General features: G+C 42.7%; 1 protein-coding gene across 1 annotated transcript; it reads right to left on the bottom strand.

Moving 5' to 3' along the window:
- Positions 1–1,620: 1,620 nt before the first annotated feature.
- Positions 1,621–8,242, bottom strand: LOC123149336 (alanine--tRNA ligase, chloroplastic/mitochondrial). Its single transcript, XM_044568978.1, has 11 exons — positions 7,722–8,242; positions 6,874–7,052; positions 6,022–6,100; positions 5,460–5,594; positions 5,204–5,353; positions 5,011–5,121; positions 4,015–4,929; positions 3,213–3,485; positions 2,891–3,100; positions 2,244–2,398; positions 1,621–2,095 (listed from the first exon to the last, which is right to left on the bottom strand). Exons 1-11 carry the CDS (start codon positions 8,118–8,120, stop codon positions 1,759–1,761), a joined length of 2,943 nt encoding a protein of 980 aa, XP_044424913.1. The 5' UTR covers positions 8,121–8,242; the 3' UTR covers positions 1,621–1,758.
- Between the last annotated feature and the right edge of the window lie 12,339 nt (positions 8,243–20,581).

Genomic DNA, 20,581 nt, shown 5'->3' with positions numbered 1-20,581 from the left:
CAAAAGCATGGCATGTGTAATTCCACGACCAAAAAAAGGGTTCCATTATAATCCTTGAAGCGGTGGCCGATCAAGAGACTTGGATTTGGCACGCATTCTTTGGAATGTCTGGATCTTTGAATGACATCAATGTTGTCAACCGGTCACCACTGATGAGTAAGATTGCAAATGGTGATTTGCCACCGGTGCAGTTTGTAGCAAATGGTCGTACATACAACTATGGCTATTATCTAGCGGATGGCATCTATCCAAAGTGGCAAACCTTTGTGAAGCCGTTGAAAAAGCCGGAAGGTAAGAAAAATCTTGATTTCCACAATGCTCAGGCGATGGCTAGAAAAGATGTGAAGAGAGCTTTTGGGATTTTGCAAGCCCAATTTGCTATTGTGAGAGGACCGACTAGATTTTGGGATCAGAAAATGCTTTGGTACATCATGCACGTTTGTGTGATCATGCATAACATGATCATCGAGAATGGGCGTGGCCAAGATGTAGACTACTCTCAGTATGAGCTCTTGGGACATCCCGTGCGAGTGCGACGGAGGGCTGAAAGGGTGGCCTGTTTTGTTGCCTTCTATCATGTCATTCGACGTCCCGCAGCGCATAATGATCTTCAGAAGGATCTCATTGAGGAGTGATGGGCATAGAATGGACGACAAAGAGCATCATGATTTGTGCATTCGATATTGTATTGTTGAACTATTTGTTCTGTTTATTGCACTATTTGTTGTATTGCACGATAAACTGTTTGTTTGAGTTGTAACAATGAAATTAAACTATTTATTTCGATTTATTTTTGTTTGTTTTTGATCTTTTTGCTTCTGTTTTGGAATGCATATGTTGTTTGTATGAGAGTCGCGCGCGCTGCATTTTGGCGTACTGTTGGAGCTGCGCACGCATTGCATTTTAGCACGGCTGCTGGAGCCAGCGCTGCACGCCGCGCCAAATCAGACGATGGACGCGCGGCAAAGTAGTTTTTAGCATGCGATGCGTTCGGCGGCTGTTGGAGATGCTCTAATACACTAAAAGCGTTGTTGGAGATGCTCTAATACACTAAAAGCCAAATTCTACTACCACACACTCTTTGGATATCTCATCATTTTTCTATGTTTGAAAAAGAATACGATTTTAACCTCATAAACAAGTAGCCAAATGGCAAAATACAAGATAATGATCAATTAACAAGGATTGTTCTTTTAGGCAGACACAACCCTTATTACAGAGGAAAAAGAAACAGGTGGTCTAGCACCATAACTTTGTCCCTTTCGTTCATTAGCTAAAGATGGCAAATCAAATCCCCCTAAATTCATGTATTTTACTCCCTCCGTCCATAATGTAAAAGATGTTTTTTTTTTACACTACACTAGAGTCAAAAAACATCTTACATTATGGGACAGAAGGAGTAGTTGCAAAGCTTCCAAACAGCCTACGGCAACAACAAACATGAGATGTTTATCTCATGGTTTCTGTATTCCTGTATTTCCCAATTTGTTTGTTGCAAACTGGACCCAAATCTATGTACTCCAGCATATATGTGCAACTGTTGTCCCACCAGCTACAAAATGTTTTAAATGAACTTTCACTTGCCACGGTGCGTATACCACTTGGAAGAAGTCAAGGAGAGATCCAAAAAAAAATGTCTGCTTGCACTCTTGGTGGCCAGAAGGAACGATTTACATAAACCCAGAAAGGGGCAACAATTTACATATGCTTGTGAATATATGCTCTATTTCCTATGTATGTAAATGGCTCTATCGAAGATCAGCTGGCTTTTGAAGATACCACTGCAACAATTTCAGCTCTAGCCTTCTCTAGGGCATCTGGTAAGTTCTCTGGCTTCCGACCGCCAGCCTGAGCAAAGTTCGGTTTGCCGCCACCACCTCCACCGCAAAGTTTCGCTATTCCACCCACAAACTTGCCCGCTTGCACTCCCAATTTCACGACTCCAGGACTGAAGGCAGCGACCAGGCTCACCTTACCGTCTCCTGGACTTGAACCTAAAATCACCGCGGCTGGGTCTTGGAGGGTTCCCACGAGATGCTCGGCTGCGCTTTTCAGCGCATCAGCATCCACGTCCCCCATGTTCTCAACTAGGATCCTACACAACACAGATTTTTTGGAGAGGTTGCAAATGTGAGGTGATGGTTTAATAATAAATAGCACAAAATACTGTATACTTTTGTGAAGGCCAGATAAACAGTACAGTAAGTAGGGTGCATACGAGTGGCAACAGTTGCAGCAATTACCTGACATTATGAGGTTCAACGAGTACAGCTTTACTTGCCAGGGATGCTGCTTTAAGCACTGCGATTTTGCTGTGTAGAGATGATGCTTCATTTCTCGCTGTTCTTAGTTCTTCAAGAATTGTTTCTACTCTGCTGTTGACATCTTCTGCTTTGACCTGAAAAATAAGTTAATAGTTAAAATATCATGCTCCATGAGAAATACTTGAAATGTCTATGGCAGACACAAGGAAAATTTGAATGGCACGGTCAACAGACCTCTCTCTTGCACTCTCTAATCACACTACCCACATGGGACAAGGTATTGCTTGTAACAAGCATGAAGTGTTTAGTCAAGTGATTTCTAAATAACTGTTTCTGTTTGGCACAAGCGTGTGTACAATTAAGTAGGCTTGTGCCTGCCTATTTTACATTTAAGTTTCCACAAATTTGCACATGTAACAAATGTAATATGTGCATCTGTAACAGATCAACTAGTACCTGATGTAGCATATAGGTGGGTTTCAATGCACTTCAAAAGGGAAATGCCAAATTCATTTGAACAAGTATGAAGATCATCAGATGCACAGATTTCAGCTACTCAAGTCATCGAGAAAAATATGATATGTCAGGGGAAAAGGGCAAATTCGCTACGATGAGTAGGACCATACCTTAAGCGAAGAGCATAAGTGTCGCATGTAGTTGTCCCGTGAACAAACATACTCAACAAACGCATCACCTGCAACTGCCTCGATCCTTCTGACTCCAGAAGCTATTCCCTGTTCTGAGATTATCTTGAATCCACGGATCTCCGCAGTATTACTGACATGAGTTCCACCACACAGTTCCATCGACACCCCAGGGACCTCGACAACTCTAACCTAGCAGAATTCACAAAAATTTAAACATCGCATGCTGTGATATGACTTTGCAGAAATGTTGCTGTAATATCTTAATTTCGAATGCCATTTGTTTTGTTTTATAAATACCAACCTGTTCACCATATTTTTCTCCGAACATTGCAGTGGCACCAGCATTTTTCGCATCTTGCAATGCCATCACATTTGTCTCGAGATGTGTTGCGTCGCTAATCCATTGGTTCACCAGTGATTCAATTTCCAGTAACTCCTTTTCTGTAAGGGGCCGATGGAAACTGAAGTCAAATCGGAGGCGGTCAAAAGCCACAAGGGATCCAGCCTGTGATGTCTCTGAACCAATGACACTTTTAAGAGCGGACTGTAGTAGATGTGTAGCAGTATGATGAGCCTAGACGGGGAAACAGAAAAAAGTTAAAGAAGAAATGGAAATAGATAGGTGCTGTAGCAAAAGATGCAATCGGTAACTTCCTGGATGAGCATTTGTTAGAGGCAAACATTTTGTTTCAAGGCAACAGTAATATCATCATGTTCTAGCATATGCTGAGAAGACACTAGATAATTGAGGTCACAAAGAGCTCATTTCCTTTTACTGATATTCATGCCAGTTACCAGTAATATCTTTGCAGACAATCAGACATTTTATGTGAATGTATGCTAAGCTATCAGAGGACACCAGCAAAACGAAATAACTATCTTGAGCAATATTTGTATCTTGTTTAAAGCCAGTAAAGGCGCCTAAATGATATTTGTCTAAAGCTCACAAAATTATTACAAATGTCTAAAATGCCGGCCAGCAAAAGCACACAGATGACCCAACAATTAATTATTCATAAAATGCATGAAAACAGAAGTAAAATTTAATTATTCATAAAATTCATGAAGACGGAAGAAAGAAAAAATATTCATAGTTTTCATACCTTGGCTCCCTGCCTCAGTTTTCCATCAACTGCAGCGTCGATTTTCTTTCCAACCTCGACTGACCCCTGTTTAATTGTGCCTTTGTGAACAAAGATGTTTCCCAGGGATTTTTGGACATCTTTGATTTGTATGACTGCATTTTGTTTCCCACCTTCCTCTCCATACACATATAAGAAACCATTGTCTCCAACTTGACCACCTGATTCAGCATAGAACGGTGTTCGGTCTAATAGTATTTCCACATCAGTACCTTCTGAAACATTTTCTACTGGGTTTCCATTAATTAAAAGAGCTTTAACAACAGCTGTTGCAAAAAGGGACTCATACCCTAAAAATTCAGTATCAGGGATACTTTTGACAATCTCGGTCTCATTTCCCACAGAAAGTTTGATAACATTGTGAGCAGCCTGAGATTGTTTTCTTTGGTTTTCCATTTCAATATCAAACCCCTTCATATCAATAGTAACATCCCGTTCACTAGCTATTTCAGCTGTAATCTCAATGGGGAAACCATATGTATCATATAAAAGAAATACATCTTTTCCAGATAGGCAAGGCTTGTCCCCGCCAGCACTACCTAATGCCTCATCCAAAAGTTCATCTAATAACTTTTCACCTCTTCCCAGAGTCTGTACAAATCGCAGCTCTTCCCTTAGAAGTTCTCCAAGAATTGATTTCCGCCTTGATTCAACATCTGGATCTATCTCACTGCTAAGGCTAATTACTGTCTCAGCTAGAGAAGGTAAAAATGCACCTTCAGAGTTCTCATGCCCATCACCTCTCATACCTATCAATCTACCAGTCCGGACGACCCTTCTTATAAGCCTTCGAACAACATATCCTCTCCCAATATTCGAGGGGATGACCCCATCTGATATGAGATAAACAACTGCCCTCATGTGATCACCAATTACCTAGCAAGAGAGAAAATGCCAATGGTTATGTCCATACAACTAATTTATCATGAAACAAGTAATAGATCCAGATTGATTTACTTTAAGATTTGTCCTCATAGCATCATCAGCTTTACCGTAGGAAACTAGCGCCATGCTTGCTGCCTTTTCCATTATTGGGAAAATCAAGTCTGTCTCGTAATTGTTTGGAACCTATATAATAGACAACTGTGCAAAGTTAGATTGTAGCTAAAAAAAAATGTTATGGACCATTTGAAGGATTGCCAAGCATTACATTTTGAAGAATGCGCGCCATACGCTCAAGCCCCATTCCTGTATCAATGTTCTTTTGTTTCAATGGTTCTAGAGATCCATCATCATTTTTGTTGTATTGCATGAAGACAAGATTATAGAATTCGATAAATCGGCTATCATCATTCAAATCCTGCACACAACTATATGAACATCACTAATTTCAGTTACTGGAGAACTCCATACAGAATAGAAAATACTGAACATTTAACCATCGATGCCATAGAATCTTTACATACCGCATTCAAGGATCCTCTCTCAGGATGGAAATCATAATACATTTCAGAACATGGTCCGCAAGGTCCAGTTGCACCACTAGTCCAAAAATTATCATCCTCGCCCATCCTCTTTATCCGTTCCTTTGGTACACCAACCTGGATAGAATAAGCAGGAAGAAATTCGTTGCTATAAGCTTAACAAAATACCAAATGAAGAACATTATATCTTTCGAGTGTCATGTACCATGATACCAAACACGATCCCTACACCTCTCACATGAAAGTTTGACATTTCAAATAACTAGTGAAGAATCACAAATTCATTACACGGAATCTCTACTCTCTTTTTACTAAAACTGAGTTGTTATGGAAAACTTGCATATTTTTCTGGGGATTTTAAAGGTTTTTTGTCTACAGATATATCTCGTGAATTCTTAACCATGCACAGGGTTAAATTAATGAGAATTAGCAGTGATATGTGGTTAAATGTACTATATATTTATCACAGCAGTAACAAACAAACAAACAAACAAACAGAGAAGGTATGCAAAATTGCAGAAATATGCAGTTTTACATAACTGACCTCATTGAGCCAAATAGAGAATGCCTCGTCGTCATCTTCAAATACACTAATCCACAATCTTTCTGGGGGTAATCCATACCTAAACAAAGTTCACAAGCAAAATGAATGGCAGCACTAGCAGAACATGAAAAGGAATTGCAGGAATGCTGTTGCGTGGCACCTCATAGTATGTTCTAAAGATTCCACAGAGTCAAAGAAAAAGTCCACTTTCCTCCTCAAGTAACACAAATTTGCACAACCCCCCCCCCTGTCTTAAACTATTGTAATTCTGTAATTCTAATAGCAGATCATTTCACACACCCTCCCCCCAGGCTGGTTTTGGAGTGATTTTTCCAACACATGCATGTTGACATCATTTTCTACAACATGGTGGGCCTGGCCGACTAATCAACACATATTGAGCGCGAAGCAGGTAGAAGATGGCATTACCATCCACATGTGATGTCAGGGAGTGAACAGTGAAGTGACCCATTATTATAAGTTCCAGGAGTTAAGTAGACCAAAAAGAAGTTCAGGAGGTTAAGTGGACCCAAAAGGTTCAGGGGACTATAACTACCCATTAAAACCCAGTGGAGTGAAGTGGATTCCTTTGCCTAGTCTGATAGTTAAAATGCAAGTAACATCATTGAGGTAATATAAGATCAGTTTAAGAACAGCTGAAGCTTGACATAATAATGTATTTGCATAGCACAAAGTGACAAAGATCACATCCGGCATAATAATGGATTTGAAACGTGTGAACAACATCTCTATGATAACAAGCGGAGACATGGCAATCTTTTCCAGATAAACAGCTTAAAGTTTACCATCATGGATATCATGATGCATGCGGAATAAAGGAATTGTTCATACTCCTTGGTTGTCAGCTCCCATGCCCATTTGATTGCGTCCTTCTTGAAGTAATCGCCAAAGCTGAAGTTCCCAAGCATCTCAAAGAAGGTTTGATGTCGGGATGTGCGTCCCACATTCTCAATGTCATTTGTCCGTATACATTTCTGGGAGGTGGTGGCACATGGTACACGCCTAGGTTCCTAAAGTAACAATACACGGACTTCATCATGTAGTAAAATCAAACAGGCACAGACTGTAATATAGTGTGTGTATCTAGGAACAACGATGAAATTCCTTCCCTGTTACTACGAGTGCAATGACTCAGAAATTGAATTGAACTGTAGACAGCACTATTGTTGTTATGGACAACAAATAACGATAAGAATTGTGCTAATGGACTGAAACATAAGGGCATCTTTGATTAGTAGGAATTTTGGAGAATTCTATTCCTTAGGAATTTTTCATGTAAAGCTTGTTTGATTTGAGGGACTGGAAACGACAAGAAATTTTCCTACCCGCTAGTTTGGATGCAAGTACAAAGCACAACCTTTTCTAAAAAAAAGTACAAAGCACAAATTTCACTGAAATTTTGCTTTGTGTCTATGACAATGTCACACACCCCATGCTCCAAGGAAATTCCTACATTTCTCATGTGGTGCAACCAAACAACTTGTATTACATATTCCTGTGATTTTAGTTCATGTAGGGTTCAATATGCCATGACATGGAATTTGTTAAGTGTTTTCTATTCCTGTTTTTTCTGGAGTACTATAAACGAAAAGTGAAAACTATCCTTGTTCGCCACATTCCCCAATTTCTCAGAAACCACTAAAACTTCGGGAATTGATGGTCTGATAATGCGGACGCACCTTGCCAAGAAATATAGGCTTGAACTGAAGCATCCCAGCTATGGTGAGGAACACGGTGGGGTCATCGGGCACGAGTGACGAGCTCGGAAGTATCTTGTGGCCACGGGCGGCGTAGAAATCAAGGAAACGCCGGCGTATCGCGTCCCCGCTCCACTCCGATGGTCTCTCTGTGCCCGCCACCGTCACCGGATTCGCTCCGGTCATTGTCGATTGGCTCGACTGACTGGCCACGGGCAGGGAACCCAAGCAGCATACCACAGGCGTCGCTGACGTCCTCCTTGCCGACGCCCCTCGACCATGTTGTCGCCGGAGCCCAAGGGAGCGCCGCGCAGGGGAGATGTGCGGGTAGATGGCTGGGAGGGAAGGAGAAGAGGCGAGGCGGCGCATTGGGAGGAGCATGAGGGCGGCGGGGTGGGAGGAGATGGCGACGCCGGCGAGGCGAGGCGGAGGGGAGGCGAGCTGAGCTCGGGGGCGAGGGAGAGGCTGTGGCTGGGCTGGCCCAAACCTTATCTCTCCTTCGGTTTTCTGTTTCACCCGGCAGATTAATGGCTGTTCTCAAAAAATAAAAAAGATCAGGACTCCTTTTTTAAGAAAAAAAATGGTGTTTCATTCATCAAGAGTTGTCATTACAATCTGATATATTTTTTGAGAAAAGTCATTACAATCTGATGATCTGCACAGCTGATCAATCTCATCTGAGCCGTGCCTCAGCTAGACGACTGTGCCAGACGATGTCTTTCCCATTTGGACAAGTGTATGAATTACAGAAATTTTGATTTCTACGTACATGCAAAAGTAGATGTTCTCAGCCTGAACATAACTGTTTTTTTATTCCTCTCATCCGGGCCGTTCCTTACCTAGACGGTCGTGCAAGACGATGTCTTTCTCATCTGGGCAAGTGCATGAACTACAGAATTTTGATTTCTATATACATGCAAAAGTAGATGTTCTCAACTTGAATGTAACAGTTTTTTCAATTCCTTAACAAGTGCAGCCATCGGGGACCGACTCAAGTCACAGTGGCGTAACATATCAATGGCGACACTGCAGTCTGAGTCAAAGATAAAAGGCCATGTCCACTCCACTCTAGCGCAACGGCAATGCCCTTTGCACATGTCGTCGTTTCAGCTTCCTGGGCACTTGAACAAATATGAAGGAATCCGCAAGATGGAAGATGATGCTACCTCATTATTCCTCAAAATCATGCCCGCTCCTCTCGTTCCATCCTTCTCACAAAATGCTCAATCAATGTTTAGTTTGTTCCATCCTGACAGAGGCCGGCTCCAGTGAGTAGGGGAAGTCACTACTAGGAAAAATCGTATACATAGAATATTAGCAGTAGCGCGGGATAAAAACGCACGCTGGTGCTAATTAGCAAGAACGCGGTATTTAAAAGCGCGCTACAGATACAGTTATAGCAGTAGCGCGCCCAAGTACAAAAGCGCTACTATTAAAATTCTCACGGTGTAGCCGATAGGCTACACATAGTAGTAGCGATTTACGTGGAACCGCGCTACCGCTGCTTGTTTTGTAGCAGCGCATTTACGGACAAAGGCGCTACTGCTAATGAAAATAAAATTAAATGGAAAGCAAATAAAAAGAGAAGGAATACCAGTAGCGCTTGTTAGGAAACGCGCTATAGCTACCGTAGCAGCAGCGCACTTCCTAAAACGCGCTACTGCTACTTTTAACTTAATTAACCGTGCGGTTCGTTCTTCCCCACGGCCACTTTCCCCAAATCCCTACTCCTCCGTTGTCGCCGCCCTGCATCGTCGTCGGCCGCCGCGCGCGACCCGTCGCTCTCCGCACACCTTCGACGCCGCCCCCGCCCCCGACCGCGACCTCAACGCCGCCCCCGACCCCGACCTCGACACCCCCACCTACATCGCCGCCCTCCGCCGTGCGCCCGCCGCCCCGACCCCGTCCCCAACCTCGACGCCGCGTGCCCTCTCCCTAACTCCGCCGGCGCCAGAGGTGAGCACGCCCTCCTCCTCCTCCCCCCTACCTCTGCCTAGTTAGGGTTCTTAGGGTTAAATTTTAGAGTTCATCTAATTAGTTAGGGTTCATCAAATTAGATGCTAATTATGGCAGTAATTGTTAAGTAGAATTAGTTTTAGAGTTCATCGAATTAGTTAGGATTAAATTTTAGAGTCCATCAAATTAGTTAGGGTTAAATTTTAGTAAGTGTTTAATAGAATTAGTAAGAAAATTAATATAACTAGTTGAACTAGCTTATTTTTATTCATAGTAAGTGCTTAATTGAACTAGTTGAGTTAATACAACTATTTTATTTTTAGTACGAAAATTAATAGAACTAGTTTATTTTTTTAGTTAAAGCAACTATTTTATTTTTAGTAAGTAAATTAATAAACTAGTTGAACTACTTTAGTTGTAGTTGAATTAGTTTAGCAAGTAAATTAATAAACTAGTTGAATTAATAGAACTAATGTATTTCTAGTAAGATAATTAATATAACTAATTGAACTACTTTATTTTTAGAAAGAACTAGTTTTTTTCTATTTATAGTAAGTTTATATTTAGTAAGAACTAGTTGAATTAATAAAACTAGTTGAACATGTCATATTTGCTCAAATAGGATATGTTGTTGCCTAAGTGGCCGTTCATGTTCAGTTTACACCTTCGAGTGGCCTATGCGGAGTGTTGATTAATTTCCGTTCCGGCAAATTTCAGGCGCTTGATATGTCCTTTTTTAGCAAAGGTCATGCCGGATTTTTCTGTGAATTCTGGCATGACTTGTGCTAGAATATGTAGAAAATATCGAGTGGTCTGGATTTTCTCAAAAAATAATGATCTAATTTAGGTTTTTTAGTACATATATTTAATTGTAAAAGTTTAATCTTTGAATTATGAACGTAGGAAATGTCGTACTCGGACAACGACAGTCTCCCGGGGGAGTGCAACTGGTGCCACGACGATCGAGGTATGTGTGACATGTTCATTGAGCTGGACGAAGATCGACGCTTCAGCATTAAGCTCGAGGAAACCTTCGATGTTGAAATGGTACGCAACAACGACAAGTGTTTTTTTTTCGTAATTAAGCACGACTTCAACTATTTCAACGTCTAATTTTCATCGTTTACAATTCGACTAGCTTATCCCATGCCATGCAAGACACTATGTCTTGGAGAGGATGGGTTTTGAAGACCATGAAAATTTTAAAACAAAGAAAATACACCTAAGGACCCATCATGATATGGATTTTGAAGTAAATCTGTACAATTCTCAAAGCGTAACCCATTTTGGTTGCCAAAATTGGGAAGCACTTTGCAAAATGTATTGTTTTATGAGGGTATGATTGTCACCATGGATCTTGATGATCCTGACATTGAGCAAAACAATATGGACATTTGGGTCCTTATTGATACGCTTCCGATTCTACCGCTATGTGAGTTTCTCGAACATAGTTATTAACTAATTTATATTGTTTATTTCAAAATAGTTGACAACTTATTTCCATTGACAGCTTATTTTCATTCTTCAAAGAATGTGCGGAAGATGGTAAAGAAAACCCACTATACCGATGACTCTGAATTAACTTATAAGGAGAAAAATCATCGGATCGCATTTTGTACTTTCTTTAAGAATTACAATACCTATTATCGAACTCCAAATTATGGTGAATACGTGCCACTAGTGCACGTGTTGAACCACGATAACTTCTATGGAGATACCCTGGTAAGATTTTTTTACTATTATGACATCCGTTCATCTTTTGCATACTTCTAAAACTAGTACATCATTGCTAACTACGAAGTTATTACTATGTTTTTCAACAGAAAATCCCGATGGATTGTGTGCCTCATCTGATGTATTACAATGGTCGCCTTAAAGTTCTGAACATACAACCAGGTCATCCTACGGATCTCACCTGTGCATATCGGATTTCTGAAACCGGTGAACACATACTAATCAAAGAGTGGAAAAAATATTTGGACATTCGTAAGGAGGTTCTTGGAAGCAACATTAAGCGAAAGGCAAGAATTGGAGACAGGATAATCTGCATTCTCCATAATGGAGAGCCAGGGGCTATCTTGTTTTTTGCTATTTTACCTTAGAGAATATAGTAGGTCCTATGAGGTACAATAGGTTTATTATTTGATACAATGTGTTAGAGTTGATGATGAGGAGTAGTTGTGATTATGACTAGTGACCAACTTGCTATGTGATGTCCCATCGATCAAAACGATGATCATGAGGAGGTGTTATATGAAAATGATGTATTATGATGATAAGTTGTTAATGATATGATGATGATGATATTTATTATATCATTGCGTGAAAGAACCGCAGATTAGTTTCAAGTGGCACGGTTCTTTCACCCAATGATGTAATAACTCATTATGATGTAAAAACAATCTTCAAATTGCTGCTGTATGAAAACTTGTATAGAGGTGTATGAATACAACATGAAATAAAAAAGAAATAAAATACGGAATAATAGTAGTAGCGCGGGCTGGAAGAAGCGCTACTAGTAATTACCAGTAGCGCTCCTTCGCGAAGTCGCTACTACTAAGTCGATTTAGCAGTAGCATGGACGGAGGCACGCTACTGCTATACGTTAGCTGTAGCGCTTTATCAGTAGCGCATCGCCCCGCGCTACTGATAGGCATAAAACTCGCGCTGCTGCTAGGCTTTTTCCTAGTAGTGAGTAGCTGGCGATCATGTCGTTCCCGGGGCACACAACATCGAGGATATTGTTTATATTGCACCACCATCTTGTCCTTCTTCAAGTTAGTTTCAGGGTGTTGCTTGATACATAATAGTGAGTCGATGTAGCTCAATGTAGCTATTAAGAAACCTTCTAGAAGCAACGATGGGAGGGGCTGGTTTGTTGTGAGTAACTTCATTACGCAATTCCAAGCAGAAACAGAGCGGCGAGTTTGATCCAGTAGTTCGCATGTTGTTTTCTCAAAGAAATGTGGACCACTCTAGCGATTTTTCAAAAGCCTGGACCACTCTAGCGATTTTTAAGGGTTTTTATCATTTATGTCACCGATTGTTCCCACTACTCAGTTTTGCCACTAGGAATTTCGACCGCTGAAAAATGGCATCGCTTCGTTAGACACATGCTCAAAAATGCCACTGGGCGCCATTATTGTGATCTCAAATCTCTTTTGCCATGTTATAATGACATAAATACGTATGAACCAACATGCCAACTTTCCCTCTATCTCACTGCAATAAAGTGTGGGGCCTATTTGATCCCAACAACATTCTTATTTTCCTATAAAATTATTCGCTTGATTACTCTTAACAAGTGGGGCCACACTTATCATTGTGAGATAGAGAGAATCGACATGTGGGTCTAGGCTTATTTTTTCATATAACATGGTCAACAGGTTTGACGTGAAAAATAACAATGTCTAATGGCATTTTTGAGCAAACATCTAATGGAACGATGGCATTTTTTAGATATCTAATGGCATTCTTGAGCAAGCATCTCATGGATCGATCGCATTTTTGAGTAGTTGTAACTTCTAATGGCAAAACTGAGTAGTGAGACACAACTAGTGGCATAAATGATAAAAAAACCATTTTAAACCTTTGTGATAGTCTAGGTTGTGCAAGTTTGGTTTACACATTCATCGAAGTCTCGAAGGATTGTTGAGGTGCAAAAAGAAAAGCCAGAGTCAATGACTTAGAAGATCTTCGGTGTAACATTTAATTTTAATGGTCTTTGTTGTTCATGTGTGTTAGTTTATTAAATATAACGTCATTTCATTAGTTAAAATTTGATCAACTTCTCAAAATAGTATTTTGGAATTTAAGTACACGATAATTTCCTATAGTGTATGAAAATACTTTGAATCCAGGCATGAGACAATTGTAATTCCGTAGATTGGTTTCCTACAACCTAATTTCTCAAAATCATGTAAAAAATGGTTTCTACATAGATTTTTACAGTGACCTTGTTTTCATCTCATATGTTATCTTCCAACGGATAGTGAGATTGGTGGCCCTTAACGAAATAAAACCAATTTAGCTCAAATAAAACTAAATATGTTTGAAAATCGAGAAAAAATAGAAGGGGGGAGGAGAGACATAGATAAGATAAACAATCAGTTGGAACACACTTTTTGAGGATCAAGTTGATAAGACAAATTTACATTCTAGGGCAATGAAAGACATGCTCCTTGATCTAAAGACCAAAAGGTACATTGCCCCTAAACTTTTTACTCACTTGCTTTTTCCTGGATGGTTGTAAAATACATCTAAACCTAATATATTCTTGTATCACATAACCACGACTCTTTTTTAAAAGAGTGGTAGAGTCTAGGTCTGGATGCATGGCGACAAAATTACCATGTCACTGCGGGACATGCTCTCTCACACACAGCTTTGCCCCATGGGAGACATGTGCAAGAAGCTAAGTCATAAAGAACTAAATGTATGCTTTTAGGCCGCCATAGAGGTAGAGGCATGTTGCTCAGTATGGTCGTCTACCAAACATGGGTTAACCACTAACGCCAATGAATAGAAACTCAGGGTCGCCACCAGCAAGCAGGGTCGTACCTCAGAAATCCGGGCCTCGGTGCGAAATCACAATTTAGGCCCCATTTACATGCCAAAAGAAAAGAGTTATTACTTTAAACTAGTAATCTATCGTGTACTCTTAGAACCGTGCCTATGTCTAAAAGACATCTCAAAAAATTATAATGCCAGCCGGATGAATAAATTCATGAAAGAGCAGCAAATTAACTTAAGAACGGGGGTGTACAAAACAAAAAGGGACAAATAACCTATGGTTCTTGATTGTTGATGGATGCACACCATGAAGAAACGATGGCGCATAGGACTCCGATTGCTCTGCACCTCGACCAAGAGAAAGAAAAGAAAGTCTGGTTGCTCTGTTCTCGAGGGATTAAACTTTGAAAGAGAGAACGCGTAAGTAATAAAAATCCACCCAACTCATAGCCATCAATGGCCCTGTTTCCAAAAAAAATGTGAATCCACTGGAGAAGAATCAAGGCAGGAGCCAAGGATACGAAGGATTGCTACGTACGCAGACTGCTTCGAGTCCCGTGAAGGTGAGGTCGTGACATGACTGGTTCGTGGGCTCACGTCAGCAAGTTGGGCCATGACTTGCTTAGTCTCTTATTAATACCTGATTAGTAGCAATAACGTAGTACTACTTTAAAAGGTTGGGGCCCCAAGATTTTGGGGGCCCTGTGCAGCTGCTCGTGTTGCACCTGCCCACATACAGGCCTGCCACCAAGGCCGTGGAGCGGCAGCACCGAAATCCTCTAGAAAACCCTTCCACATGGGATTTTGAGGAGGAAGTTGTTCTTGGCACCGATGAATTTGGATTGACACCATCTCCAAACACCCCTATGAAGGGCGGAGAATGTCTAAACCGCTGGCTCTCCACATGACGGGCTTCCTCCAAATCCCAAAACTCTTGAAGGGGCCTCCGAGGTTGTGTAGGAGCTGGAGGGGATCCCGCCTCTCACATCATGAAAAGTTGACCTCTCTCCGGTGTAGAAGAGAGAAGAGGAAACCATCATCGGGCATAGATGAGGGGAACACCTAATATTAGGCAAGAACACACATATCCTTCCCAAATCAACTTGCTTCAACTTCCAGACGACCTGAATTAAAACCATATCTGAAGCATACACCAAGAACCACCGGATTCTCAAGATGAGAGGAAAGAACACTAGTTAAGAGGGAACCAACAAGAGACTCAGGTGTTTTATCAGAACAACTATAACTACAAGAAATGGCTCCCACCTCCACCCCGTCGCCACCTTAACCCTAGCCACCCACCCCGCCGATGATCAGCCCACCTGACCGTGGGTTTTCACATCTGATCGCACCATTCTCTCCGGCGCTTGTTGCTCTCTCCGTTGGTTGTCTTCTCCATGGTGGTACACGCTTCCATATCCTTGGGTTTGGACTTTAGCCCGGGGATGGCCTTGGCGGCCGAGATCAAGCGCACGATCAATAGATCTGTGCACCCGACCCCTGACTCGGGTCAGTTCATGATGGTGGTCTCTTTTGCCCGGCACTCCTTTTGCCTGGATGAGGATAATGTTGGCCTCGCTCTTGAATCTGCCATTGGTGGTTATTGCTCTCATCTCAAGGTATCACACCTCAATGATCGGGTTTTTTCATTCACGGTTTCTTGCAAGCAGGTGGGGTTTTTCATTCTGCATCAACGTAGCTTTGTTTGCAATCAATTCAAGTGTTATTTTCATCTCTGGGGCCATGGCGGCCCCGACCGGGAAAAGGAATTTCGTCTCTGGCAGGTTGAATGTCAGCAGGAATGGACCTTAGTTAGTCCAACCAAACGTAGGGTTATGCTTGGGATGCAGGCCATGAAACATGCCCCTAGTAAATCTTCATTGCGTTCTAGCTCTACCTCTGGCCACCCAAAGAAAAAATCTATGTTTTGCTACATTCATCAACTATCCTGCTCGTAAGGAGTATAGTTATCTCCCCACGCCATCTGACGTGTTGACTGTCTGTGAGGCTAGTTATCACGTGTCATCTCAAGAAGCCTCGGGCACCTCGTCTCCGGTGACGGACACGGCAACCTCTCCGCCTCCGACGATCCTTTTTGGTTCATTTCAATCATCCCCAGAATCTCCGTTGTTTGTTGGCGGCAACCCCGGATCTCCTGCTGGTTTGAAATTTGTTAGACCGGATTTTGTGGACATTCCGGACTCTCCACAGTCGGACGGTCTTGGGCCTGCATCTCAGCCCACTTCCTCATCCCTTCAACCCATTGTAATTTCTGATGATGAAGAGGACAACCCAACCCATCGTGACTCCATAGTTCTCGAGCAACTATCTCCATCGCCACAAGATATTGTCAGGGATTTGTAGAGCTTTGACGAGATGATTGAAAATTTGGCTGCCAAGTTCTGGGACTGCAAAAATTGCTTGGGTATGGTCCACCTCACAAAGGCTTGTTCAAGCCAGATTCGGTGTAGGAATTGTTTCCGGTCTGGTCACATTAAACGGGACTGCACTAGCCAACCACCTGATTCTTCCTTCTAGGTGCCAAAAGTCCCATCCAAAGGCTTTGGAGCCCGCGCCAAGAAATACAACTCTCTGGCCTCTTCGGTTTCTCCAAACCAGATGCCTCCACCCCCCCAAAACCCAATCGTCCACCTCCTAACCATCGCCGCCAAGCTTACTGCGCCGGTAGAAGCATCGTCGCCGCCCCCAATGGCGGTCTATGTGATTGACCCGCATCGCTTTGTTCCGGTTGGATATGATATCATCGACGGTGGGGAAGATTGCCTCCCAAGGACCTTCTAGATGCCAGTAATCCCACCTCCTCGCTCCCATGAGTAGTTTATGGTGGCCATCGTCGAGCCTCTACCACCAACTCACTTGGTTGCTATTCGTCGACAGCAGGTTCTTGATTTCCTTACACAAACCCTGCATATTCCGGTGCTCTCTGCTCGGACTTGGTTCCAGGGGTAGGGCTATTTGAGATGGAAGATCCAGTAGTGCGTGGATCGTTTACTCAGCATCCTCCTTTTCCCCTTGGAGTGGATGAAGATGGAGAGAAATTTTTTGTCAGGTTTATTCCGCACAACCAAGGTGAGGGTTTCAGGGCCATTCATGGCCATCAAACTGGCTGGCTTATGTTTGTCGGAGTGCCTCTCGACTATCGCAACACCCAGTGCTTGGCGGAGGTTGTTGGAACTTTTGGCCAGTTCCACTACTGGAATCAAACAGATCGTCGCCGTGTTAGATCTCTGGTCAGAGCCTCTTTTCCAGACAATGCTCTGGTGCCGCGCTCTATTGTCTTTCGTGACTTTGCAAACTAGGGAGGTGTTGTTGTATCTTGGATAGCTGGTTGTTTCATTTTGACTAGAGAATTTGCGGATGCTATGATACCTGTCGATGAAGATCCAATGCCGTTAGACGGTAATCCACATCCAATGCCAGGAGTAAACCCACCGCAACCCTTTTGGGCTATGACACCATACCCTGCGCTTGGTTGGAATGCTGTGCCACCTCACCATAACCTGAACCATGGTAACAATGTGGGTGGCTGGGGTGAGAATGTCAACAATGACAATGATGTTGGATGGGGCCCATGGGAGGAGCAGGTTCAGCAGCCCCCACATCAGCAGGCGGATGCACCTGATCTGCAGCAGGATATTGTTCAAGAGCAGAATTCCATGGTCCTGAACCCCTCTTTGGACTCTGACAATGACATGGATTTGGAAGAAGTTCAGCAGCCCATCAACCACATTGTTGCACAACACCCAGCGGCTCCATTGGACCCAATTCAACTTGGAATTGTTCGTGTAGTCTATGGCCCCGTGCTTCTTGCTCATCTCATCTGGGAGAGGTCTTTCCGGTCCTTAATGCCTGAATTTTTCATCAGGAAGGTACCTGCTCCCCTACCAGTACATCAGCAATGGGCGTCTAAACTCACCACTTGTGTCTGGCCTGAGCACTATGGGATCAAATTTGGATTACTGATGTAGCCCAACATTCCACCCACGCCCCACTCTTCTGTTGTCATTGAGGAGATCTTTCCCGACCAGGTGGAGCTTGAAGTGTCTGACCATGTGCAGCCTGACCGTGTGCAGTCTGCCGATGAAGGTCTGTCACAGAACCATGATGAAGAGTTTCAGTTGACATCTGCTGTTCCTGCAGTTCTTGGGAAGCGCGGGCGGGTGGCCAGGCGTGGCCACAGGTCATTGGTTGCAGTAGCTACAACCCCGGACTTCTCCATCAGGCGCATGACATGCAGCGCGACCAAGGCCTCTGGTTATAAACCTACTTCAGCCATTCCCATCAAGAGTTCTGCATTAAGGCGCCCGAGGGCCAAGAAGGCCAAGGTGACATCTGACGAACCCGACGAGCCTGAAGAAGCAGCGCAGGCGATACCTCCACCAACACCAGTCTCTGAATTGTAGGCCGTCGGCGCTCGTCTGGGTATTTCTGCAAATCAATTGACACTGGAGAAGCTTATGGCTCCTCCTAAGAAATCTCCCTTTGATCCAGTGTCTGATGATGAGTAAGCCTAGGCTTCAGGATTGGTGACAGAGGGGTTTTGCCTGGCCTAGTTTTTGCTTTGTTAGTGACTATATTTTATCTGAACTTGTTGCACTGTATGCTCTTTTGGGACGTGTGGCTGTGGATTATGATACTGCTATGTTACGCTTAACAGTCCTCGTTTTATTGCTGCGAGTTTACTATGGATAGTACAATTTATCGTAATTGGCGTCTACCGTGCTAGAATGTCCGTGGACTGAATTCAGATGCTCGCCAGCGTGGTGTGAGAGCGAAGATTGAGGAGAGCTAGTGCTCCATTGTTTGTCTGCAAGAGACAAAGTGTGCGGACTTTGATATTAGAAAAATTAGAGCTTTCTGTCCTCGGCGCTTTGATACTTTTGTGTTTGCCCCAACCGTTGGTGCTTCTGGTGGCATCCTAGTAGTATGGAATTCGTCCATTTTAAATGGGACTCTGCTTCAAGTTCAGATCTTTGGCATTGTGGTTTCTTTTCATTCAGTCCATAATGCTGAGAAGTGGACCCTAGTGTACGTTTATGGGCCCTGCGATGGCCCCCTTCGGGACAACTTTGTTAGTTGGCTTTATCATCTCAATATCCCAACGGATGAAAATTGGTTGCTTTTAGGAGATTTCAATTTCATCCGTTCTATTGATAACAGAAACAGACCAAGAGGTGATGTAAATGACATATTTTTCTTTAATGAGATCATTGGACATTTGGGTTTGCTGGAATTGCCTTTAAATGGAAGGAGTTTCACTTGGTCCAATATGCAAGAGCAACCACTGCTAGAACAGCTGGATTGGTTTTTTTACCACAGTAGATTGGATCTCTGTCTATCCTAATATAGTTGTTCTACCCCTGGCAAAAACGTCTTCCGATCATGTCCCTTGTGTGGTTTCCATTGACACCAACATACCTAAGTCCAGAGTTTTCAGGTTTGAGAATTACTAGGTGGACATGCCAGGGTTTATGGACTATGTCAAGCTTTCTTGGAACCAGCCGGTGTTTGCTGACTTGTCTGCTTCTGCAGTACTGACAACCAAGTTTAAACGCCTGCGTTCTGCCCTCAAGGCCTGGAGCAAAAACCTGTCATTCATTAAATGACTAACAATGGATTGTTCTCAAGTAATTTTTTACTTTGATAACTTGGAGGAGTTGAGGCCTCTCACAATGCCTGAATTTAACTTTCGGAAGATTGTTAAATTACACCATGAGAACCTGCTTAGAATCCATTACATTTATTGGAAGTAGAGGTGTACCATCAGTTATATTAAGGTTGGGGATGAGAACTCCAAGTTCTTCCATGCAATGGCCTCTGAACGAGTGCGCAGGAATACGATTGCTGGCCTCTCAGTTGCAGGTGGTGACCCAGTTTCTGATCTCAAATGGCCAGAATCCTTTGGTCATCATTTAAAAACAGAATGGGCCAGGCCCAAGGAATTGATATGGGCTTTTATCTACATACTATCTTTCACCTAGTTGATGGATTGCATAGTCTGTCGGAACCGTTTTCTGCTGAGGAAATCAACACTTTCTTAAAGGATTTGCCAACTGATCGAGCTCCTGGGCCGAATGGTTTTAATGGCTTATTTGTTAAGAAGTGTTGGCCTATTATTGATAAGGACTTTTTGGCACTAATACATGATTTTTATGATGGGAGGCTATCTTTGGAGAATATTAATGGCTCCCTCATCACCTTAATACCAAAGATGTTGTCTCCTGAAGGCCCTGAGGATTTTAGACCAATCTCCCTTACTAACACATGTCTAAAGTTCCTCACTAAGCTCTTGGCAAATAGACTTCAAAAGGTCATTCTGCAATGCATCCACAAGAATCAATATGGGTTTTTGA

This window comes from Triticum aestivum, chromosome 7A (assembly GCF_018294505.1).
Source record: "Triticum aestivum cultivar Chinese Spring chromosome 7A, IWGSC CS RefSeq v2.1, whole genome shotgun sequence".
Classification (NCBI taxonomy): domain Eukaryota; kingdom Viridiplantae; phylum Streptophyta; class Magnoliopsida; order Poales; family Poaceae; genus Triticum; species Triticum aestivum.
The sequence above is the reverse complement of the archived record's forward strand: the minus strand, read 5'-3'. Positions and strand labels throughout refer to the sequence as shown.

Excerpts from the sequence above, each read along its gene's own strand:
- LOC123149336 (XM_044568978.1), bottom strand. The coding sequence starts at position 8,120 with ATGCTCCTCCCAATGCGCCGCCTCGCCTCTTCTCCTTCCCTCCCAGCC. Across the intron at positions 2,399-2,890 it reads ACTTATGCTCTTCGCTTAAG|GTCAAAGCAGAAGATGTCAA; the intron begins GTATGGTCCTAC and ends CTTATTTTTCAG. Across the intron at positions 2,096-2,243 it reads GTTGAACCTCATAATGTCAG|GATCCTAGTTGAGAACATGG; the intron begins GTAATTGCTGCA and ends TGTGTTGTGTAG.